We start from the raw sequence: 25,646 nt of genomic DNA, 5'->3' as shown, positions 1-25,646 counted from the left end.
TATTTATATTGGTCAACACAAGTTTCTTTTATATTAGTAATATATTTCTTTTAATGAATTAATTATGCTTCGTGTATTATATTATTTATTAAATAGATATAACTGCTAGTCTATTAATCAATACATGTTTTTTTTTTATTTTTTATTTTTTTATAAATAATTTCACACCTTTTGAATTTCTTCTAATTTTTAAATTCTCTTGCATGTTCAAAAATTTGTAATTCTAATTTATTGACTCTCTTTCACGTCAATTTTCAAGTTAAGAAGAAAACGTAAATATTGTTTTTATATTTATTTCATTGAGCTTATGGTAAGTTAAGTAGAGAGTATAATTATTAAATAAAAATTATTAATATTGTATTAATACAATTAATGCAAGAAGACCTAATTTAGCGAATGACGTTTACCATACCATGTAACAAAAATTACCATATTTAAAGTTTTCCCTAATTTCAAAAAAGAAATTAAAAATTGTCTATAATTTTTTCTCTTAAAAATTGTCTATTATATATATATATATATATATATATATATATTTATACCTAGTGGATATATAATATTTTAATTAAAGCCGGCAACAATGGACTGCTCTCATAGAGTCCCAATTATCGAGAAGCTGTCAAATACGAAAGGCGGGCCACACCCGAGAGCTTTCCAGGCGCGTCCCCAGCAGTCACACGGGGCTCAAGCCTTGGAATTCTCGGTCAACTGTCGCCATACCATCAATAAATCACAACCCGCATTATCCAACGGGTTTACCCGAATCCCCATTCCCCTCTCTCCCAAAATTATGATATTTAATTCAAAAAAAATTAAATTAATCAAATATTTTGAGTAAAACAATACAATTTTTTAACATAATTATAATTGTCACCCAAACACATATAGAAATGCTTCTTTAAAATTCAGTAAAATATTCTAAACCCCTAGATTTTGTTTAGTTTTATTTGTTATCGGAGAATTAAAAATTAAGAAATTATATTAAAAAAATCTGTTCGATTAACAATTTTTAAAAATTATTTTTTAGAAAACCCATTTAAAAAACAAAATGTTTGTTTTTAGATAATTGAATTTTATATAAATTTTTTTTGAAAATTAGTTTTTAAAAAATTGAACTAAAAACCTTAAAAGTTTAAGTCCCTAGAACTTGGTGTATATTTTTAAAATACTTAATTGTTCATATATTGGAGATAGGGGGTTTGAATTATCATGGAGTCCACATTATAAAAAAAAATTCAAAATGTTGATAAGAGAATTGCATGTCTCTCATAATAAATAATGCGTGCAATGTAAAACCCTAGACACTACATTGTCGGGAAATTAAAAAAAAAAAAAAAAAATGTTAAGCACAAGAGAATGAATCGTATGAGAGTGTTCAGACTCTGACAAAATATTTTATCCAAAAATATGCATCACATTCCGAAGACCAAACCAAACAAGGTTTTGTCACCAAATCACCTATGGCTGGTTTTTCTTTCTCTATATAATAATAATAATATACACGCAAGTTGTATAGTCAAATCCTATTGTCTTTTTCAACACATTGTTTGGCAAAATAATCTGACCCAGTTACCCGAATACCCATTCTCTCTCTCTACTCTCTCTCTAGAAGGCGAGACAAAAAATTCCAAATGACCACGTGATTCTTGTCAAACAAAATAAACTAGAACTCGGGTTGAAAATGAGTTTTGAAGTAGGTATAAAAAGCACCACAAGAGGTTAGAACAAGGAATCAGAGCCACCACCACCATTTTTGTCCACTCCAAAGTCCCTCTGTTCTTTCTTATAAACCAAACACAAACACAAACACAAACACAAACCTCTCTTTTCTTTCATTCATTTTCAAGTCATCAACAATTATTAACTTGTAAATCAACTTATTGAAATGGAACACTTGTTGGGTCTTCTCAGAATTCACATCCACAGAGGGGTAAATCTTGCCATCAGAGACATGAAGAGCAGCGATCCTTATGTTATTGTCCGGATGGGCAAACAGGTAATTTTGATACAAGTTTTACCTTTTTTTATTTTTTATTTTTTTTTATTAGTAGGTGATAAGTTTCTTGATGGGTTTGTTCATGGTTTGTTCAATTTTGGATGATAACATAAAGTTTCGTAGTTATTTTTGGAGTTAATCAAGCTCTGTTATTAATTACATTTTAGGGCTAGTTTCTTCTCCACTTAAAAATCAGAATACACACATATACACTCAGTTGTGTGTGTATATACATGTATCTCTGTATTTGAGTACTAGTCTAGATTAATATGTCCAAAATAGATGTCTTGTTGGTTCTATAATTGTTAGTTCTTTCTCAATTCTTCTCATTTATTTATTTATGATCCCCCTTTCTAATTGGGGTTTTTTTTTCCTCTCTCATTATTTTCTAGTACCAATTTCTAATTAAAGCTAATCTAGGATCAGAAATCTGTTCAATGTTGCAGAAGTAGAATGTTCACACTTCTCTTTCAATGACTTGTTATGTTCTGGAATATTTATCTCATTGATAATCTTGATATAGTTCTCAACAACCATCAATCATGACGGAATCGAACTTACTATTTACATAATTATCCTACAAAAAGAGCAGAGCTTTAATCCAATATTTTTTTATTTTTTTTGGAATTGCACAAAAAATTGAATAAAGTAAATTCTGGCACTGGAATTTTTTTTTTTCAACTTGGTTATTATTTTCTTTCTATCTTGAATTTTCATATGCTTACCTTTTGGCTGCACTTATTGACTTATGTTTATTTCTATTAAATTCGATGCAGAAATTAAAGACACGGGTGATTAAAAGGAATGTCAATCCCGAGTGGAATGAAGATTTAACTCTTTCCGTCGCAGATTCTAATCTTCCAATCAAGCTTGTAAGTATTTTATTTGCTGCACTTTGGTGTGATTAACTCCGGTTCTTGCACTTTCTGCACATAATCTGCAGTCAGCACAAAGAGAAAAATAATACTATTTAATTAATTTAATTTGCTCCTAACTTTGAAAGAAAAGAAAGAAAAAAAAAATTAAGTTGCTGCATTCATTTCGTGTATTCACTTATGGATACAATGTGACATCGAAACTTGAATAAAACTCTTTGTCAAATGTTTTGAATGATGATCCGATTTTGTCAAATGTAGCTCAGTTTTTGAATATTGAACATGCAAAACAAGAAAAGACTCGAGTAATGAGCATAATGAAGATGAAATGAGTCATTCCTTGGACGAAACAAGCTTTAAATTGTGATTAGTGAGGATAATTCACTAGTCGTTCTAAGCTTAATTCTTACACCATTTTATTTTATGCAATTGCAGGCAGTGTATGATAAGGACACATTCACCCTTGACGACAAGATGGGAGACGCAGAGTTTGACATTAGACCATTCCTAGAAGCAGTAAAAATGCGGTTGGGGAGCCTCCCTAGTGGAACCATAATAACCAGAGTAACACCCAGCCGGGACAACTGCTTAGCAGAAGAGAGCAGCATTGTGTGGGCTGAGGGCAAGGTCGTTCAAGATATGGTTCTTAGACTGCGAAACGTTGAGTGTGGTGTGGTTGAACTCCAGTTACAGTGGATCGATGTTCCGGGTTCCAGAGGTCTGGATATGTAAATTAAGCTTTCTTAGTTTTTTTGTACACCGTGTACAGGCTGGTTTCTGCTGGTGTCATAGAATGGCTCCATACGAGTTTTCTCTCAAAGTTGTTTTGTTTTTTTCATTGATATGTAATGACAGTTTTTTTTTTTTTTGGTAATAAATTCATTGTGATTTGGATTGTAACATATTAATAGATAATATTATTTTGCTTCAGTGTTAATATACATGCCAATTTCTGATATGGAGAATGCAGATCACATTCACAGTACTGCATATGACAAAAGTAAAGTAGCTCTTTTACATTTCTTTCTCTAGGCATTGGGTGCACATGACACAAATCATTAGGCCCTTTTTATTCTGTATAATGACCAAATGTACTGTATTTGGATCAATTCAGGGTTGCAATCAATTTTAGTCTTTCAAGTTTTTATTATTTAGAATCGATCAACAACGAATATTATCTTTATTTTGTTGGAGCACGTTGTCAAAAATGAAAATGCTTTATTATGGAAATATTGACATTCCAAAATAACGTAATTAAAATTTCAAATAAAGACTTAGAGATCTGTAAATTTAAAGTTGAAACCTTTCCAAAGTGTAATTTGAATTTTAAATGATAGCACTATAAATCTTCGAAATTCAACTCAGACAGATTATCCGAGTGTGAAGCCTCTTGGGGTACGGGCTGAGACTTGGTATGGAGCAATTACACCATTCTCTCCATCCGCGCATGACTAATCAAGAATGAATTTCGACCTTCTTAGGCGCTGTGGAATGGTCCCGAAAAGTAGGCTTTGGGCTGCTGGAGCCTTAGGTGAGTTAGGCGATCTAAGGCTCCAAAATTTTTACTTCTTTATATGTTATAACTTTCCGAAAAAAATTATTTTCTTCAATTATTAAACTTCAACTAATAAAGAGATTTGATAGTTGGTCTAAGAGATTTTTATCATTTTTCATACATATTATAACCTAACTAAATTTTTTATTTTTTCTATTATTAAATCTCAACCTCTCACTGAGAATTGGTGAAACTTTCTATACATATTTATTTGAGACTCCTATTAATTTTTATCTCTCTTTTTTCCTTATTACTCACATATATTTCTTCTCACTCGTTACAATTTACAATTTCACTATCTCACTTCGTCCGAAGATTTTGAATATATTTTTATTGTATTGAAGAATTTGTTGGAGTATTGAAGAATTTGTTGGAGTATTGGATCAAATACTTCAAAATTAGTTTATATTATTCTATAACTTAAATTATTTTATAATTTTATTTATTTTTGTTACCATAAAATTATATATTTTTACTTGTAAGTTGTCATCATTTTTATTTATATTGTTGAATGTGTCCGCTATAAAGTACAAACCAATTAACTAATAATGTAATTAGAGATTGGAAACATCTAGTGCTAAGTTAAAAATTACGAAATAACTAATGAGTATATTTATAACACAAACATATGGATAGATTTTATTAAAAGATCACTTTTTTTTTTCTTCACCTAGGGTCTCAAATTATATTGAGCCGCCCCTGACCAAACTAGATTATCAAAACAATTGTAGTGGTTACCCGGAACTTCATCAGAAGTCACCAAAATCTTGAGTTTGACCATCATAAACTTCATCGTTAATGAACAGAGCCTTACACCAAGAACCACATTGACAAATCAGAAATACCTCATACACACTTCTATTTGGAAATGAAATATTGAAGCTTTAACATGTTGCCAATGTGACCTAATTCCATACTTTTGAATATGATCAAGCTTGTTCGGATCTTATAGAAGTGGCCACACCTGCACACTCCGATCGTTGTGTCCATCAAGAGTGATCTTTCCACACTCTAACCAAATACCGGTCATGGATTCTTTAAGAGAACTTCATCTCATTGCATTCATGCAAGATTAGTGATGAGTACTGAAAAGTGCGCATTTAAACTCCTTAAGCTTACGTATTTTAGGACCTTTATCTATCTTACTTTCCCGTTTTAGACTAATTTTATCTTATTGTCCTTTTTAGGTGCTTATCCCCAAAATAAATTAATTCAGCCAAATAAGAGCTTAAAAGAAGCTAACTCAAGCTGAATGGAAGAAAGGAGCAAAGTAGAAGCAGAATGAAGCAAAGTGTGGAAATCAGCATGTTCGATCGATCTCAAGAATACTTCGATCGATCGAAAGTTATCGATCTCAAGAATACTTCGATCGATCGAAAGTTCATCGATCTAGACTTTCCAAGGTGGATCCAAGCCCTGTTGTCCTTATCCAAAGATCCCATAAAATTCGATCGATCCAACAATGCTCAGATCGATCGAAAAGATTCCATCTTATCCTATTGTACCACCCTACCTACCATTTTTGTCTCTTTCCCCAAAATTAAAATATATCAGATCTGTCCTTATCCAAAAAGGCGCCACCATGGGAGGATCAATCCAGCCAAAGTTTGATAGATCTCAGCCATGTTCGATCGATCACAACACAGGTTCGATCGATCGAACCCTTTCACATGCGAATTAAATTAATTTCTAGCTCATTAAAAGTTGTCTCATTGTGCAATCATTGGAGGAGCCCTTGTGTACGAGTCTAGACCATTGGGTGTGACATTTGAGTTACCTATATAAGGATTCTGAGCCACTTTTACAAATAAGTCTTGGATATGCTTTTTAGAGTAGAGAGATACAATTCTTAGAAAGGAAGAAAAGAAAAGGGGAGGCTAAAGACACATTCTAGAGAGGTTTTCCATCTTCCTCAAGAAGAAGAGCACTTCTACCATGGAGATAGCCCTTGAGGGTTGGAGGACACCATTCATGAGTGGCTAGACATCCTCTTGGGGCTAGAGTTAGTCCTAAACATGCTTTCTTTACCTTGATTTATGTATTTTTGAGGGGATTTGTGTTGTAATACATGTTTTGACATCTTTATATACATAGATCTTATTTATTCAATAATTTGTGTGGTATAATTCTTCCAATTGATCATTTCATTCTACCCATATATCTATGTAAGCTAGAATAGATGTTCATGTGTTTATCTCTGTTTCTTGTATTGTTGATGCATGTTTATGTGTGTTAATGCTATAAATCTAGAGATTGTCAAGACACAGTGCTTAATAAAATGCTCTTGTAGTTTATTTGATGGTTCATTCTAATTTCTTGATGGATTGTGCCTCTCTCTTAATTTAATTAGTTTAATTTCCATGTCATTAGTTTAGATGTAGTATAGTTACTTTAGTTGTTAAATGGGAGGACAATCCATGCTTGTTGTTTGATGTTCCATACTTATGAATGCAAGTAGTATATTTCTCTAATTATGTGATGTGTTTGGATTGTTAGCTTAAAGAAAGATTAATGACTTAGTTTGATGTATTGTATTATTCATTGTGTTGTTTAAACAATATATACTTAATTGGTCATTCATGCTTGTTAAAACAACCACACACACTCACTATTGTTGCAACATATGTTTTCCCCCTCATTAATTGTGAATTGAGTGTACAGAAATGTGATGCTTAGTGGTGATCTCGAAGTCCCAAGATCTCTCTCTTTTGTTTTCTCTATCCTTTAATTACTTGTTTTACATTGAATTTTCTTAATCTTAATTGTAGTTTAATCAACCAAACAATCTACTTTTGATCACTCGACCTACTAACCCTAAGCATTGTTTCCATTACTAGTAGCCCTCTAATCCCTTGGGACGATCCCTACTCACTCTTGCTACGTTAGTAGTTATGGTGGTAGTGATTTTTATAAATTTAAACTTGACCCAAAAAGTTTTTCTTGAACCTACATTCACTACATTATTTTGGCGTATAGGAACTGGTCATCGTCCTACCATAGGCTTAAGAGTGTGCATTAAGGCGAGGGCCTAGAGTTTTACATTTATAGAAGCCACTACTACCTTTCACTATAAATATAGTTAGGGCGAGTAGGGATCGTCCCAAGGGATTATAGGGATTGAGCAATGTCGGAGTTGATTGTGGAATCGCTATTAGTAGGTCGAGTGATCAAACAATTGGTTGGTTGGTTGATTAAAGAGCAACTAAATTAAACTAAGTAATAGCAAAAGAGTGCAATTAAGAGCAAGTAAGAGAGAGAAGGGTCTTGGGGTTTAGAGATCACCACCAAGCAATGCATTTCTATATTATTGACAAGTGATTATTGAGGGCAATTAAGGTGTTGCAATATTGGTGTGTGTGTGTATTTGGTTGATTCAACAAATAAGGATGACTAGTTAAGCATGTATTGTCTAAACATCATGTGAAAGGCACAATATATCTAAGTAATGAAGCATATATTGTCTAAACAACATGTGAAAGGCACAATAAATCAAAAAAAGTCATTAATCCTTTCATTAGGCTCACAATCCAAATACAACACAAGATTAGAGACATATGTTAATTGCATTCAAAAGCTTGGATCATCAAACAACAAGCATAGATTGTTCTCCCATTTAACACTACACTATAACTACACTACATCTAAGCTATTAGCATGAAAATAAATTAGGGGAGAGGCACAATCCATCAAGAGATAAGCATGAACCATCAAGAGAATCACAAAAGCATTCCTTTAAGTACTATGTTTTGACAATCCTTAAATCCATGGCATCAATACAGATAGACACGCATCAACAACACAAAATCTAGAGACAAGAACATGAACATCAATTCTAGCATACATAGACATATGGATAGAATGAAATGATCAATTGGAAGCATTAAACCACACAAATCATTGATTAAACAAGATCTATAAATATCAAAGTGTCAAAACATTAATTACAACACTAATCCCTTAATAATGCACAAGATTAAGATATAGAAAGCATGCTTGGGGCTAACTCTAGCCCCAAAAGGATGTCTAGCCACTCATGGTGAGGATGCTCCAACCCTCAAGGGCTAACTCCATGGAAGAGGTTTGCTCTTTGTTGATGAAGATCTCCAATGGTGTCTCTAGCCTCCTCTTTCTCTCAACTTCCTCTCCAAGAAATGATATCAAAAATAAATGTTGGCTCCCTTTGAAAAAGCAATCCTTATCCTTATATAGGTAGGTCAAAATGACACCCAAAATGAGCTAGGGTCATGCACACAATATTCCTTAATGATTGGATAAAGGACAACTTTCAATGGGATGGAATTTTAACTTTTTCGCACTGGAGGAAGTGAGATCGATCGAAAGGAAGTGAGATTGATTGAAAGTAAGTGAGATCAATCGAACTTAGGCTGGATCGATCCAACTGGCTGAGCTTTTTGAAAAAAGACAAATCCGAGATATTTACGGGAGATATTTATGGGAAAAGTACAAAAGTGCTTAGTGGGTGGTATAGCCGTGGATAGGATAAATCATTTGGATAAGGACAAAGGTGTTCGATCGATCGAAGAATGATGTTGGATCGATCGAACTTTTGGACTTAAGTGCTTTGGGTCAAGGCTTGGATCTATCTTGAAGTGCTGAGATCGATCAATATTCGATCGATCGAACTTGCTGCTTTGCTTCATTTTGCTTCTTTCTTCCTCCACTTTGCTCCTTTCTTTGTTCAACCCCAGAATTACTTCAATTAAGCTCTTATTTGGCTAAGTTAGCTTATTTTCGGGATAAGTGCCTGAAAATAGAAATAATACGAAATCAATCTAAAACGGTAAAGTAAGATAGATAAAGATACTAGAATGCCTAAGCTTAACGGGTTTAAATACGTACTTTTCAGTGCTCATCACACCCCCAAACTTAAATATTGTTAGTCCCTAGCAATGAATTAGAAAGTAAAGGAATGAAATGAACAACTATACAACTATAACTAGAAAGCAATAAATGGATAACGGCACTTTCGTAGGGAACACGATTGTACTTAGCACATGTAACAAGCCTTTTAAACCCCTAGGTTACCCCTAGTGGACAAGTGAAGTCTCGTGAGGGTTTCCAGAAATGGTACCAACAAACCTTAAGCTCATTTTTGTCAAAAGAGGTACCAATATTACAAACAAGCATTGGGAGAAAACTATATCAAGTATGCAATTTTTCAACCCTTTCCAAGCAAGCTCTCAAAATTTCAATATCAAGCAAGCAAGTATGGTCCTCCACACATCAAGAAAGTGATCATGCAAATCAAAACAACTCTAGAATTCTTTTGAGTGGACCAGCATCAATGTGTTGCTATCTTAGTCAACTATAGAATAAATCACATCCTTACCCTCAGACTAGCATACAAATCTAGTACCGATCATCAAGACAAAAAATTGACCTTTTATTAAAGCTTTATTGTTCTAGGTGCGCTTATTCTTTTCACTCGATTTTATTATTATTATTATTATTTATTTTTTATTTTTTTTAGGATCAAAGATGGAAGCATAGTGCAATGTGTTGATCTCTTAAGCTTTCTAGCCATTTATGAGGTCGAGCGTTAGGTCAATGACTCCCAAACCAGATGGCTTTAGGGCACTAGGTGTTCAAACACCCCTACGGACTTACAAGCTCAAATCAACTAGGTTACAAATCAAGACAACAACCATCTAATCATTTCCTACTTCTCACCTTTTTGGGAGAAGTCCTCACTTTTTATTACTTTTTTTTTTTTAAACAAATTCAATTATTAACCTAGAGTTTGGGCCCTCTACCTTTCGGCGCGAGAAGTTCAGTGCTTGATGAGGCTAGAATCCCGGCTACTTAGTGAAAAGGGATTGTTATCCACCTTTATCAAGAATGAAAGCTTTCAATGCACAACTAGCTTAATTGGGATATAACCAATTCAATAATCAACAAAGCATGTACCCCACAAATGAATGTTAGTGTGCGCCTGTGCTAGTGTAGAAGACTAGAGTGAATCTCAAAACAATCACAAAATCAGGATGATGTGGATCACAAGTGCAAGCAAGATATCAATTTTTCAAAAAATTTACTCCTAAATGGCATTCATAAGGCATACAAGGAGTATTGGACTCTCAAGTCAAGTAATTTTTAAATTTTAAGCAATATAGTCCTCAAAAGATCAAAATCATAGCTAGGTATGGACCAATCATAGAAATATCCCTCAAATACACGAGTCATGCTAAAAGTTTGAATTTAAAACTATCACTATAGAACACCATTCCCCCCAAACTTAAATTGCACAATGTCCTTAATGTGCAAGGAGAACAAAGGAAAGAGTATACCAGTGCCACTAAGCAAGAATGATCGGGACTGAAGTATCCGAAGTGGGTGGCATGGCCCCCCCAAACTTGGGATGAACAGTCTTAAAAATTGGCACTTGGATAAACTTATCAGATAACAAAATGGGATAATCAGTGTACAGTGAACATGCAAGTGTAAATGGGATAAACATAAAATGAAATGAGAAAGGTATAAGGGTGGTCCTGAAAATTGGGTAGCACTCTCTCACTGAAGTCATTGTGATGCACCTGATGGAGTCAAACATACAGATATGAGAATACAATCAGATGACATCCATAGCAAAAATAGATATATAAAATAGAAAAAGTGCAGGTACAACAAAAATAACAAAGCCGACAGACCGGCTGTAAAAATAATACAGTGACAATAATAAAATATCAAAAGGAGAGAGGGATCATAAGATAGAAAAGAGTGGGAGCTCAGGAAGATGAGGTAGGACGGGCAAGTCTGGCTCCGCGGATGTCTCTAGATAAATCTCTGAACATGGTAGCGACATCGGTACGGAAGGTAGCGAACTTCGCTCTGTGGGCCGTGAGGTTAGCTCTGATGGCAACAACAGTGTCCTCGAGCGTCTGTAGACGCACTCCAAAGCCGGGGGTCAAGTCTGGTATGGAGGAGTCAGAAGACAGTTTCTGGGTCTGCTCCTACTCGTGGATAAGTGACCTGGCTGGAGAATGCTGAATTGCATCATCCGCTGAGTGCTAGAAGTCAATGTCTACATCAATGTCATCATGCTCGGCAGCTGGATTGACTGGTGCCTCATCCGCTGCGGGAGCTGCTGCTGCTGGCTCTGCTGGTGCCGGGGCTGCCTGTGCTGTTGCCTCCTCTTCTAACTCCAGCTCTGTAGCCGCTAGTACGGCATGGGTCTGCAGGTGAGTGATAATAGCTCTGTAGCTCTTGTCCCAATCCTTCTTGAGGAAGTGACAGAAACCTTTCTCGGGGTCCTCCTGCGGGTGGATGGGCTAGCGCTGGTCTATGAGAATTTGGGTGATAAGGTGGCTGAATGGAAGAGACTTGGCCCTTCCGGGCGCCTTCTTGCTGACATACTCATCGTAGAGCTTCCTCATCACGCTCCAGATAAGGGTAGGAATAGACACCCAATGGCCGGTATAGAAGGCGTACAGGGCTGCTAGATAGTCGCCCCGCCTCTGAATCTTGTGGCTTGCCATGTATATGTTTCGGTAGAGCACCGAATCTGTAAACCACAGGTCATCCGGCAAGAATGTCTGAGTGGTGAAGGTCTCGCCACCGGCATGGTGACCTGTGAGAAAAACTGCCATATCGGCGTAAGAAGGCCTGTAGAGCCTGTGATATGTCTCTTGTAGCTCGGGCGGGCACCGATGTGGACAGCGAGTCGAACGGGCCAGAGTATCCACTGTAATGGTGATCTCATGGCCATCGATAGAGGTGATGAGCTCGGCTGTAGTGCGCGGCGACGGTCGGAGGTTCTGGTAGAATAATCGTACCAGTTGCGGGTAGATCGGCTTTGTGATTGGGGCAAGAATAGCTGAGAGGCCCCGCTGAATGATGTCCTGGTAGGTAGATCGAGTCAGCACCAATCTGGAAAAGAATGCAGTGTCGAATACTGACTCGTGGTCGATAGTCATGTGTGCATATCGAGGCGCGAGTCTGTCGCGCTGTAAAGGAGCTGGCTGAACAGGTGGAGCCGGCTGAGCTGGCTGCTCAGTGCCTCTATGCAGTGGAGATGGTGATAGAGTGAATGCTGGACGAGCTGGCGACTGGGGTGGAGTAGTGTGTAATGGCTCCTCTGTATGGGAGAGCTGCGCAGTCTCCTCTGTCCGCTGTCGGACTCTCCTTAGTGTGTGCTCAGGTCTAGGATCCCGGACATGAAATGGACCGGCTGTGATACCCTTCGATTCTAGAGCCACGGGTGATCAAGTCCGAGCACAGATCCGAGGGATACCAAACAATTAATATGTAAACAAGTAGAAATAAAACTGAATTAAGAACAAATTAATAATACGCTGAAAGAAATCTAAAATAAGAATCCTCAAACTTCTAATAAATAAATTAATATGATTTAAAACCGTACAACTCGGGAATCCATCTAGTGGACCCCTAATCCCAAATCCTGGAATAAATTTACAGAATTAAAATCCAAAATTAAAATAGAAAGGAAATCCTATGTAACCGGAAGGGTGTCTGTATCTGCATCAACACGATCCAGCTCTAAGCCTGGTACTGTCGAACGCCTGAAAAATAATAGAGTGGGTCAGGCCCACATGCAAGTCCTGATCTACTACGATCCAAACAGTAATCCGATACGTAGATACATCTTAAAAAGACTCAACAATATCTAGAGTAGTCCATATATGTATATATAGTACACACTATAGGACGCTCGCTAGTCCAGTAGGTCTGTCTCAGCCTGAATAGAAGGCAACATGCGAATACGCACCCTAAGGTGGGCATGAGTACCTAGACCTACCAGGGAACAACACCTATGTCCAGTTATCCATCCTAGGCGATATACGAGCCCTAACTATGGTCCTGAGACTCAGGCTCATACCATGGCACATATAATAAATATATAAAGTCCGTACTCCTCTTAATACAGAATATCATCCATCTGTGTAGTGGTTTGATATCTGTATAATAAATCCATCTTGAAACCATAGTAAGTTTTTCAATTCACAATTGATATGACACATGTAGGTGATGGACTTAACCTCTATAGTTAATCCATACCTTAATCCAATTTAGATAGGTCTTAGTATTTTGAGCTAAGCCATCCCCAATATGACACCGTCCCAAACCTGTTCATATATATACATCCATATAAGTAGGACTTAACCTTTTTATGGCTAATCCAACTCATTCCAATTTAGGTAGGATTGAGTGTTTGAATAAATCCATACCTGGTATGTCACCGTCCCATACTGGTACATACAATCCTCCAGTTAACACAGTTGACCATACAATGTTAAGTAGTCGTCAACCACACTCCAGAATATGCACAAGATAAATTTAATGCATACACATGAATAATAGGCATTCATTACGGGCCTAAAATCTAATTCCAATAATGTAAAGTGCTATAATAAAGTCAAGCATTCACATACTCCATTATAGTCCACGAATTGATACAGTGAATAAATATTTTAAGTATCAAGTTCACCCAAGCTAAGCATAGATAATTGTAGTTATTTCACTATACTTACAACACTATGGTCATATGATTTATTATATATTTTCAAATCATATTTAACAACCTTGTTAAGCTCCAATATCTAAAACTAGCAAATCCTCTAACATAACACAGTTACTAAAACAACACTATATAATCAACTGCCATCCTCCAAACTATGCACCCATATGAATTCATACATGCATATCAACATTAGGTGTTCACTTCAGAACCTAAATATCATACTTCAACAATTTAAATAACTAAAATATTTCATAGTATTTAAATTCTACCTACAGTGCATAAGCTGATACCTTTTAACAGCCCTTAAGTACCAAATTCATTCCAAACCAATCATAGTTGAATTTACAAATAATTCACTACGTTCATTACATGGTGGAAAATAGGATTAAATATAATTAATTCATATACCAACAATTTGCTAAGTTTCGGTAATTTTCCTTAGCCAAACAGTGCAACGTTTAGACATTTCTTTGAGCTGTTCCTTACTCCTTTCCTTAGTCCACTTCTGTACTAAGTGTTTTCAACTTTAACATAAGTCCCTAACATTTAATTACACCTTACAATAGCCTTTAAACAGCTTCTGAAAACACTGTATAGCCCAAACACGCCCAAAACCTCACAGAAATGCAAAAACTGGACAAGAGCAGACTCTATAAAAATGGAGCCTGCTCTTTGGATGATTGAGCCGGCTCTATGGCCCTAAGAGTCGGCTCTAAGGCTGCCAAGAGCCGGCTCCAACATTAGGGAGCCGGCTCTAAGGGTTACAGAGCCGGCTCTGTCCCCTTTTTGAGCCTGCTCTCACTCCCTTAGACGCCGTCGACTGTTTCTGTGTTTTCTTCTACAACTCCGGTGATTAACGAAGCTTCTGTGATGCTTTTAAATCTCTGTTCTAGGTTTAAACTCAGTCCTAGATAAATTTTAAATCACTTATATGCATTGATAGCATGCATAGAAAAATAGGTTTAGAATCACTGATCATAGAAACTTAGTCTGAAATTTGTAAGCAACCCACAACAGAGTATTTTGGTGAATTCAAACACTGTTTTAAGTACTTGTTTTAGAGCTTGTTTAATGTCTCAGACTAATCCTCCAACATTAATACATGATCACAATAGGAATCTAACACCAGATTTGAAAGCAATCGGTAACAAGTTTCCAGTTAATACTTTTATGCAATAATAAGGCAGAGTACTACGATAGAACTAGAAACTGGTTTAAACATGCATACAAAATTAGTTTCATCTATTTTAAATCTTTGATTAATCCCTGGAGTCTTAACTAGGCATGCACAGAACACGAATTAAAGGGAAAGGGTAAGAACAAGACTTGCCTTTGAAACTTAAACTTGCAAAACTAATTCCACGTCTCTGAGTGTTAAACCACCCTTGCTGCTCCTACTGTAGTCCGGTAATACACACCAAACTTCCCTCATTGATTCTGTTTTGTGAACCACCCAAACTCCCACTCCGGTTCTCTCTGTATCTTTCTGGTCTTCACTACCAATTTAGGGCTCTGTTTGTAGTTTACAGAACATACGGTTATTCTGTTCTCCAAACCCTAAACCATGTATTGCTTTATATTTATAGGTGTATATTAATACCTTAGTCCATGAATAATCAGAGACTAAGCCCTAATCCCCATCCTAACCGGCCCATGAAACTATCTCAGTTCTAACATACGGCGGCTCACCTATACGTGAATTATAAACCAAAAAATATAACTGTAACCCTAAGTTACCATACAAAAAATAAATAAACATTACATTAATTAAATAAAACAATTCAATAAGTATAGTAATTAAACAGGTAATAAATCCAAGTTACATATTACTAAGGCAATTAATTTAAATAAAATCAAATACTATAATTAGAACAATTTCAATTAACATGTAAATTAAATACACACAAATATAAACTAAATCAATTAAGCAAACACAATTAATCACTTAAGAAAAATAAAACAACTAAGTCACAAAACAAAATCAATTAATCAGTGAAAAATAAAATAAAATTTCCAATTCTATCCTTTTGAAAACTAGGGGTATTACACCGACCCCGTCGTCAAGTCTGCGTCTGGTGCCGTGACGGTGTCTACGTGCTACAGTCTTGACGCGAGCCATAGTCTGCAAATAGAATTTCAAGAGTTAGTGCCAGCATATATAGAATATAAGGCACAATATAGAAACATGTATGTCAAATAAGACAGACAAAACAGGATATCGCATGAGTCTATGCAAGTGGCAAAATATGAAACATGCCAAACAATGTAAGTATGAAATGCATCCAATGGGGAATTTCACAGGCATTGGGCATATATAAGGTAGCATAAACATAAGATAAGATGGATGGAGTGTGTATATGAGATTTGTGAAATTCGATCGATCAGAAAAAGAAATAAGATCGATCACAAAAGTTGGATCGATCGAAGGTTGAGTTGAAGCGATCGCAAATATTCGATCGATCATAAAGTTGTTCGATCGATCGAACAGTGCGACGATGAAACCTAACAGTCACAGATCTGTGACTTTTGACACAATTGAATCCTAATTCCATCCCAAACATGGCCCAACATCTAAATCTAACCAAAATCCCCAAAACATATACATACATATATATATACAGAGACATGGATGCTCAAGCTTGGAGAATGGTAGATTTAACATGAAAGCAACACGATTATGACATTTAGAAACAGCTATTGATGCATGATAGGTCAAATCCATGGAGGGTGTGTCGGAACTTACCTCAAGAGAATGAGAGAATGGAGAACGAGCTTGTGAAGAACTGAGATGAAGAAGATAAAGATGGACTGAGATTCAAGGTGCTTGGATCTCGCCGAAGTGGTGGCCTGAGCTAGGGGAGATGATTTACAGTAGAAGGGAATGAAAGGTTAGGGTTTGATGTGTTGAGATCGATCCAAATGATCGATCTCAAGACCCTTGGATTTTTTTTTAAAAAACATTTCCCTACTAGTTCGATCGATCGAAGATGAGTTGTGATCGATCGAACTTTGATGAACTCCTTTCAAATTATTTTTGGATTTTTGAAAAGTTGAACAATCAAACTAAATTTAAAATAATGAAATGAAGATTTGTGATCGATCGAAACAAGAGTTCGATCGATCAAGCAGAGAGCAAAAATATGCAGGTTTTTGGTTCAAAAATTTGGCTAAGTGTTGGAACATGAGATCGATCGAACTTGGAAGTTGGATCGATCGAAGAACTTCTTGATCGATCTGGGAATGTTTCGAACGATTAGACAGAGAGCTGAAACATGCAGGTTTTTGTAGGTTCAAAATTTTTCTAAGTGTTAAGTCCTGAGATCGATCGAACTTGGAAGTTGGATCGATCGAAGGTCTCTTGATCGATCTTGGAGTTGGTTCGAACGATGGGGCAGAGAGCTAATTTTGGATGCAGGTGGATGCAGGTCGAAAATTTTTCTAAGTGTTGAGTGCAATCCACAGTTCGATCGATCGAACTTTAATGTGAGATCGATTGAACTTTGCCAAATGCTCAATTATGACATAAAAGCTTATGCAATCCTCACCAAAGTTCCTTGAAATACATATGAACCAAAAACAAGTATCTAGACTTCACAAGAAATGAAATGAAAGATAAAAATGGGGGAGGATAGGGTTTTGACACCCTACGAATACTTTTGCTAGTCTTTAACGTCTCTAGCAAGACATTGGGCTCTTTTAGCCCGGATCAAAGATCTTATAATGCATCCCCTCCTTTTTAGGGTGATGGATGCTTTGAACTCTACCCAACAAATGGTCCTTTGAAGAACTTATTGGATCAAGCTCAAAAGAGGCTTTTGATCCTTTGTCTATGCCATCAAAACTTTTGGGCTTCTATGCCCTTTCAAAGCAAGAATCTGTAACAACACTTTGAGAATGTAAGGTTGAAGATGATCCTTTGGAAGTTTTGGTTTTACGCAAAAGTTCATTTCCTTGACATTGAAGATCATGACATTTTTCTACAACATTGACCTCTTCTTCATATTTGTCAAATGAATTGGGTGTGGGATTAAAGATATTCAACTTCACCTTCATGTGGCCAAATGAAATCTTCATTATCCCTGTCCTACAATTTATGTTGACATTAGCGGTTGCCAAGAAAGGACGGCCAAGGATAACGGGAATTTGGCTTTTAGGATTGGGAACCAGTTCCGTGTCAATGACAACGAAATCAACCGGGAAGAAGAATTTATCAATCTTGATCAAAACATCCTCAATGACACCCCTAGGTTTCTTAATGGATCGGTCGGCAAGTTGCAAAACTACCGACATCGGTTTCAATTCACCTAGGCCCAATTTAATATAGACCGAATATGGAAGAAGGTTAACACTTGCTCCTAAGTTAAGAAGTGCCCGATTAATGATATGATCACCAATGATGCATGATGTAGTGGGTGAACCGGGGTCCTTAAACTTTGGAAGAGTGTTATGTTGCAAAATTGAGCTTACTTGCTCGGTCAAAACCACTTTTCTTGGTGCTTGGCTCTTGTTCTTCCGCTTTTGGGTGTACAAGTCTTTTAAGAATTTGGCATAAGCCGGAATTCGCTTGATTGCATCCAATAGTGGAAGGTTAACTTTCACTTGCCTAAACATTTTCATGATTTCATTGGTTTTTGCCTTTTGCTTGTCTTTTGAAATGGATCCTTTTAAGGGATTCGGAAATGGAATTTTTGGTTCAAACACTTTTCAAAATTTTCTTTTGAACTCTCTTTAACGCAAGAAGTTTTCGAATCATTTTGTTTCAAATCATTTTTCAACAAAACTTCTTTCTTAACATCATTTTTCAAGACTTCTTTGTCAAACACATTTTTCGAAACTTTCTCATTTGCAAGATCATGTGTATACAATGAAGGAGGAATGTGATGTGAAACGGGACGGGTGACAACTTGAGGTTGCACTGGTTCACTCTCTTCGTTGGACATTTCAACTTGATTGTCCACAACTCTACCACTCCGCAAGGTAGTCACCGCATTAACATGTTCAATGGTATGCCCTTTCGATGAGGAATGGGTTTTCATAACACATTGTTGCTTAGGTGGGGCATTAATGGGCATTTTTCCCTTCTCTCTTGCATTGAGAGTGCTTGCTATTTGCCCTACTTGGGTTTCTAGCTTTGCAATAGATTGAGAGTGAGAATGAAGCAATTGAGTGTTAGCCTCAAGAGTCCCCAAAGCATTTAAAACTTTTTCTTCAAAGGCGGGACTTCTAGTGTTTCCTTGGGAATAAGATTGGTTGGGAAAATGAGAATTAGCAAATTGATTCCCTTGTGATTGATAAGGTCTATAACCTTGGGATCCTTGGTTTTGAAGTGGAGGTGGAATGTATTTCCCTTGGAAACCGCCTTGGGAAGGGTTTAAGCCCTCTCCTTAGTTTTTCCAAGAGAAATTTGGATGATTCCTCTAACTTGGATTATAATGAGAACCATAAGGATTGTTCCCTTGGTTCACAAAAGTTGCATTGACTTGCTCAGTAGGCTCATTTTGCACTTGTCCATGAGGACAATAAGAAGTAGAATGAAGAACACTAGAATAAGTCATACAAGTTTCATTTGATGCACGATGAGAATGGTTAGAAAAGGAAGATACTTGGTTCGCCGAGTTTTGGTTAATAAAAAATTGATCAAACCTTTGAGACAAAGACTTCATTTCGGCGGCTATTTCATTTAAATGTTCGACTTGATGTAAGCCTACACTCTTCCTACCTTGTGAATTTCTACCTGTAATACCCTAATTTTAAAAAGGATATTCCTGGTATTTAATTGTATTTAATTTATTATTTAAGCGCATTTTATTTGATTATGTGTCATTATTTTTTATTAGGTGTTTAATTGTTTTATTTTGTGGTGATTTAATTTATTTCTTTTGTAGTGATTTAATTTATTTAAATGATATTTATTTTTAGTTAGTGTTTTAATTATTTAAGTGGCATTAATGGTTTAAGTGTAATTGGTTTAGTTATTTGATTGGAATTACTTGTTAGTGTTTTAATTATTTAATTGGTATTAATGGTTTAAGTGTAATTGGTTTAATTATTGTATGTGTGTCTTATTTTATGTGTATCTTATTTGGTTTAATTGGGTTTACTAATTATTATTTTGTTCAATTAGATTATTTGTTAAGTATTTAATGGTGAATAGGGTAATTAGGTAAATACATCTAATTAGGGTTTTAATTACAGTATAAATTAGGATTTTATATTATAGCCGTCGTAGGTTTCTACGTTAATTGGATAGGCCGGTTAAGATTGTGAGTTGGACTTAAATGAACCTAGGGTTTAGGAAAACTCTATAAGTATAAGGTAGACGTCCGTGTAGGGTTTTTTTTAAATAAAGCACACGTTTTGTGGAAGTGGAGAAGGAAAAACGCAGTTTTTCACATTCTGCCAAGGTTTGATCAAAGCTCCGATCCTGCTTCGTCCGTGGTCCGATGGAGCTGAATTTTGGAGGAGAGGTTCACGACTCAGTGACGCACAATCTGAACGTTGGAGATCAGAGTTTGACCTCGGGAACAGTGATTTGTACTCGTGAACAGTAACTGGGTCACACAGGTTTTTTTCCATTCTGCCCAGATTTCATCAAACATCCGATCCCGCTTCGTCCGTGGTCCGATCGAGCTGAATTTTGGAGGAGAGGTTCACGACTCAGTGACGCACAATTTGAATGGTGAAGATCAGAGTTTGACCTCGGGAAAAGTGATTCGTACTCATGAACAGTAACTGGGTCGCACAGGTTTTTTTTCCATTCTGCCCAGATTTAATCAAACATCCGATCTAGCTTCGTCCGTGGTCCGATCAAGCTGAATTTTGGAGGAGAGGTTCAAGACTCAGTGACGCACAATCTGAACGGTGGAGATCAGATTTTGAGTTCGGGAATAGTGTTTCGTACCCGTGAACAGTAACCGGGTTTTGGAACTCGCCGGGATTTTTTAAGAAGACGACGTTGAAACTTTGAACAAAAGTTTCCGAGGCAAGATTCTATCCTTACTCTTTCCCTTAGGCTTCATACTCTTTGCACTCTTAAATGATTTCAGGATTAATGAAGATTAAACCAAACTAAAATGATATCTGTTTTGCTATGAAACTGGTAGTTACAGTAGTGTTGTATGCTTGTTCAACCTAGACTAAGCATGTTTGTGGATGCATTGTGGTTCTATGGTTCACGTTTTTCCTTACCACTGCTAGTATAAATTATTGGAAGGATGGGTCTAGATGATAGCTATCTTAACTTCTGTAATAGCAACTGTTGGAACTTAAATACTAGGAGGATTTGAGTTTAACACTAGATCGGTTTTGTGGAACACTATAATTTGAGCATGTCTACATACATACTGTGAATATTGTTTTGATGCTTACATTATCACAGTTAGTATCAACTGTGGAGGTTATGATTTTGTGATACATACCCTACATATCTGTATGTCATTTGTAAGGTGTTAAATGGAAGTTTTAATTAATTCTGTCTTTATATCAGACTAAAGGGAACAACTTAAATTGGGCATGTATATGTTGTTGTTGTGGCTCTGTTTGTCAATGCTTATTTTATCACTGCTAACATTGAATGTTGGATGTTGGAATTTAGTTAATATATACTTGATTTATTGGTATTATTGACTACTGGAGGATTGGAAAGTAGGCACCGGTATGGGACGGTGGCATACTAAGGATGGGTTTGGTTTTTAAAATAATACCATTACCCACCTACTTAGAATAAGGATGGGATTAACTAAAAGTTAAGTCCCATGGATTTGTATTGTCATGGCAACTACTTGTTGAGCGGCAATACCAGGGATTTTGGATGGATTTTATATATGTACTGTTATGGTGCCTCGGTATGAGCTTGAGCCTCAGGACCGATGGCTAGGGAGCGTATATGCATCGGGATGTGTAGCTGGCTACGATGGTTGGAGGTGTACCTTGTTTAGGTATAGGTACATATGCCCACTTCGTGTGCGTTTTAGCATGTTACCTCTGTTCAGGTTGAGACCGGCCTGTAGTCCAGTGAGAGTCCTTTAGTGTGACTATATATATATATTTACGGACTATTAGCTATTGTTGAATTGTTTAGGATGTACATGCGTAGCGGGCCTCTGTTTGGATTGTAATAGTATAGAACTTGCGCGTGGGCCTGACCCACTTCTATTTTTCAGGTACACGACAGTTCCAGGCTTAGACGTGTTCGTGCTGAGCAGAGGTCTCTATTCACTCTTCCGACGATGTAGGGCTCTCTCTATAGTTTTATTTCTGGACGTTTATTACAGTTGTTCTATCTTCCGTTTGGATGTTTAATAGGGGTCCACTAGAGATGGATTCCCAAGTTGTAAACTGATGGAGTTTTGGAGTTTGGGTTTGATGGATTTTAATAATTATAATATTTTGCGGATTCTATTTTTAGTTCCTTCCAGCTTTAATTTCATTTCTTAATCTATTTTGTATTCCGCGTTCATTATAAAATATTAATTGTTTGATATTCCCTCGGGTTTGGGCTTGGGCCTGATCAACCCTTGTCTCGGATCCGAGGGGTATCTCAGTTGGTATCAGAGCACTCCAGGTTCAAGTGTCTCTAGAATGTTTTCGTATTAAGTCTTCCGCGTAGCGTTTTCTCTTAAATAGAGCTTAAGTTAGGATTCATTGTATTCCTTATGGTTCGTATAGAAAGGGTACTGACGTCTGTCTTTTCGTGTTAACAGATGGTTAACGCTAGAAATGGACAGAACATGCAAGGAACTAGGAAGGAAAGGAGAACGGCACGTAGGCAACTATATCTCCTACGGCGTCAGCAAATGGAGGAAGAGTAGCAAAGGCTTGGGTTTCAAGATGACATGGATCAATTTCAGGAGGAATAGGAGAATGTTCAACAGACTCTGGACCAGGTCAGAGATCCAGAGATTCCTCTTCACCTCAATGACCTCGTTGCTCGGGCTATAGAGGCTGGGGTAACAGCTGCACTTCGGAATCAGCCTCAGGTACAGTCGGCACCTGTACCAGCACCAGTGGTTCAGACGGATTCTTGGGGAAAGGCTAGGAGCTCTTTCACAAAGGGGAGTCCACCTGTGTTCTCAGGCTCAACCGATGCGAGAGCAGCTCACCAGTGGAAACAGGACATTGAGCGTCATCTTCGTTTGGTTCAGTGCACGGAGGTTCAGAAGCAGATGCTTGCTACTTTCAAGCTAGTTGGGGATGCACTACAGTGGTGGGAGTCAGTTACCACCTCAGAGGAGAGGATGACATTGTCTTATGATGAGTTCAGTGCTCGCTTTGATGAGAAATATTTTCGCTATACAGTCAGGGCAGCTATGAAGACCGAGTTTCTAAGTCTGCAGTAGGGAAACATGACAGTGGCGGAGTATGAGCAGCAGTTCACACGCTTGTCTCTCTTTGCACCGGAGGAGGTGGATACAGAGGAGAAGAAGCGCAACAGTTTTGTCAAGGGACTGATGTGGTCTATCAAGAGAGCTATTACAGGTAGTCCAGCCTATACTACCTATGCTCAGGTGGTAGACGCCGCTCTACAATAGTATCAGTTGACTGTGGACATCAGACAGGCTCGTGGTGAGAAGCGGGGTGATAAAGACTCTACTAATCAGTCAGCTGAAAAGGGGAATGGCAATGGTCACCGACAGAATGACAAAGACAAGTTCCAAGGACAACAGCCTTGGAAGAAGCACAAAGGTGGTTCAGATGCTCACCGAAATGGGGCACCTATTCAGAGGTAACAGAATGGGGGACCACAGGTAGGACAGGGTCAACCACAGGCTAACTGACAGAGGAGGCCATTTGGTACTTTCCAGGGTAATTGTTACACTTGTGGAGAGTATGGTCATACCATCAGGCAGTGTCCTAAAGCAGGACAAGGACAGGGACAGAGACAGTATGTGCAGCAGGGAAAGAAGGCGCCAGTGCCTCTACCAGCTCCACAGGTTCCACGGGTTCAGGGACAGACACATCTGGCTTTACCGGCACCGCCGCAGACTCAGGGACAGATACCACAGCAGTTGCACTTTGGCAGGGTGTATAACCCCATGCCACAGGATGTTCAGGCACCTCAGACTATTGATGGTAAATTTCTTATTCATGGTTTGCATGGACGTGTTTTATTTGATACGGGTGCTACATACTCATTTGTAATTAGGACTTTTGTTGCTTTGTCTGGGATGAGGACGAGGGTATGCACTAGACCTCAGGGTATTTCTACACCATTGGGTGATACAGCTATTATACATGAGAGTGATGGGCCTGTGACACTAGATATTGGCAGACTCAGATTTCTAGCCAATCTATTGGTCCTGGACATGCACACTTATGATGTGATACTTGGGATGGATTGGTTGTCTCACTACCATGCCCAAGTTGTTTGTTTTGATAGATCTATTATTTTTACCATACCTGGTCAGGATATGTATGTAGTCGCTATGCCACGTTCTAAAGGGGGCGGTAGCACCTATTTGTTCCATATGGAGGAGGAAAATGAGGAGGGGATTACTGTGTCATTGGATAACATACCGATTGTACAGGATTTCCCGGATGTATTTCAGGAGATTCCAGGGTTGTCACCTAGTCGCGAGATCGATTTTGTGATAGACTTAGCTCTAGGCACGGCGCCTATTGCTAAGGCACCCTATAGGAAGGCACCGGTAGAGATGAGAGAGCTGAGGGATCAGATTCAGTAGTTACTCAGCCAGGGTTTTATTCGTAGGAGTACATCACCTTGGGGAGCACCGGTTCTATTTGTAAAGAAGAAGGATGGTTCACTTCGTCTGTGTATAGATTACAGGGAGTTGAACAAGGTTACGATTCGTAACAAGTATCATTTGCCCAGGATTGATGACTTGTTTGATCAGTTAAGGGGAGCCACATATTTCTCCAAGATTGATCTGCGTTCTGGGTATCATCAGCTGAGGGTCAGGGAGCAGGATGTTCCTAAGACAGCATTTCTCACGCGATATGGTTCTTATGAGTTTCGAGTTATGCCGTTTGGGACGACTAATGCACCTGTAGTATTCATGGACTTAATGAATAGAGTCTTCCGGGCTTATTTGGATCAGTTTGTTATTGTCTTTATTGATGACATCTTGATCTATTCTCGGTCGGAGGACGATCATGCTAGACATCTTCGCATAATCTTGCAGATGCTTCGTGAGCACCAGTTATATGCCAAGTTCGAGAAGTGTGAATTTTGGCAGCGGGAGGTGAAATTTCTGGGTCACGTGGTGTCAGAAAAGGGGATAGCAGTGGATCCGGCCAAGGTTTCAGCGGTGGTTGAGTAGGGACAGCCTACATCACCTATTGAGATTCGGAGTTTTCTCGGTCTGGCAGGATATTACAGGAGATTCATCCAGGGGTTCTCCAAGATAGCAGGACCACTCACTCATCTGACTAAGAAGGGTGTACAGTTCGTGTGGGATGAACACTGTCAACGAGCTTTTGATGAGCTGAAAAGGAAGCTGACTTCTGCACTGGTTCTGGCTACTCCGCAGAGCGGGATAGAGTATCTTGTTTACACGGATGCTTCGTTGTAGGGTCTTGGATGTGTATTGATGCAGGAGGAGCGACCGATTTCTTATGGATCTCGGAAACTTAAGCCTCATAAGCTTAATTATCCAACACATGATTTGGAGTTGGCAGCAGTGGTCTTTGCCTTGCGTATTTGGAGGCATTATCTGTTGGGTGAGTCCTTCAGATTATTTAGTGATCACAAGAGTCTGCAGT

General features: G+C 37.7%; 1 protein-coding gene across 1 annotated transcript; it reads left to right on the top strand.

Moving 5' to 3' along the window:
• The first annotated feature begins 1,704 nt into the window (after positions 1-1,704).
• LOC132266236 (protein C2-DOMAIN ABA-RELATED 4-like) lies at positions 1,705-3,801 on the top strand. The gene is made up of 3 exons (XM_059767089.1): positions 1,705-1,996; positions 2,773-2,868; positions 3,307-3,801. Exons 1-3 carry the CDS (start codon positions 1,886-1,888, stop codon positions 3,601-3,603), a joined length of 504 nt encoding a protein of 167 aa, XP_059623072.1. The 5' UTR covers positions 1,705-1,885; the 3' UTR covers positions 3,604-3,801.
• The last annotated feature ends 21,845 nt before the right edge of the window (positions 3,802-25,646 follow it).

This window comes from Cornus florida, unplaced genomic scaffold (assembly GCF_030987335.1).
Source record: "Cornus florida cultivar Cherokee Brave unplaced genomic scaffold, ASM3098733v1 CherokeeBrave_3.0.0_Hap2_Chr07, whole genome shotgun sequence".
Lineage (NCBI taxonomy): Eukaryota > Viridiplantae > Streptophyta > Magnoliopsida > Cornales > Cornaceae > Cornus > Cornus florida.
Note: the sequence above shows the minus strand (reverse complement) of the source record. Positions and strands in the feature narration are given on the sequence as shown.

Bases quoted from the DNA above. Each gene is read 5' to 3' on its own strand.
- LOC132266236 (XM_059767089.1), top strand. From the start codon at position 1,886: ATGGAACACTTGTTGGGTCTTCTCAGAATTCACATCCACAGAGGGGTA. The intron at 1,997-2,772 runs GTAATTTTGATA...AATTCGATGCAG, and splicing joins TTGTCCGGATGGGCAAACAG to AAATTAAAGACACGGGTGAT. The intron at 2,869-3,306 runs GTAAGTATTTTA...ATGCAATTGCAG, and splicing joins CTAATCTTCCAATCAAGCTT to GCAGTGTATGATAAGGACAC.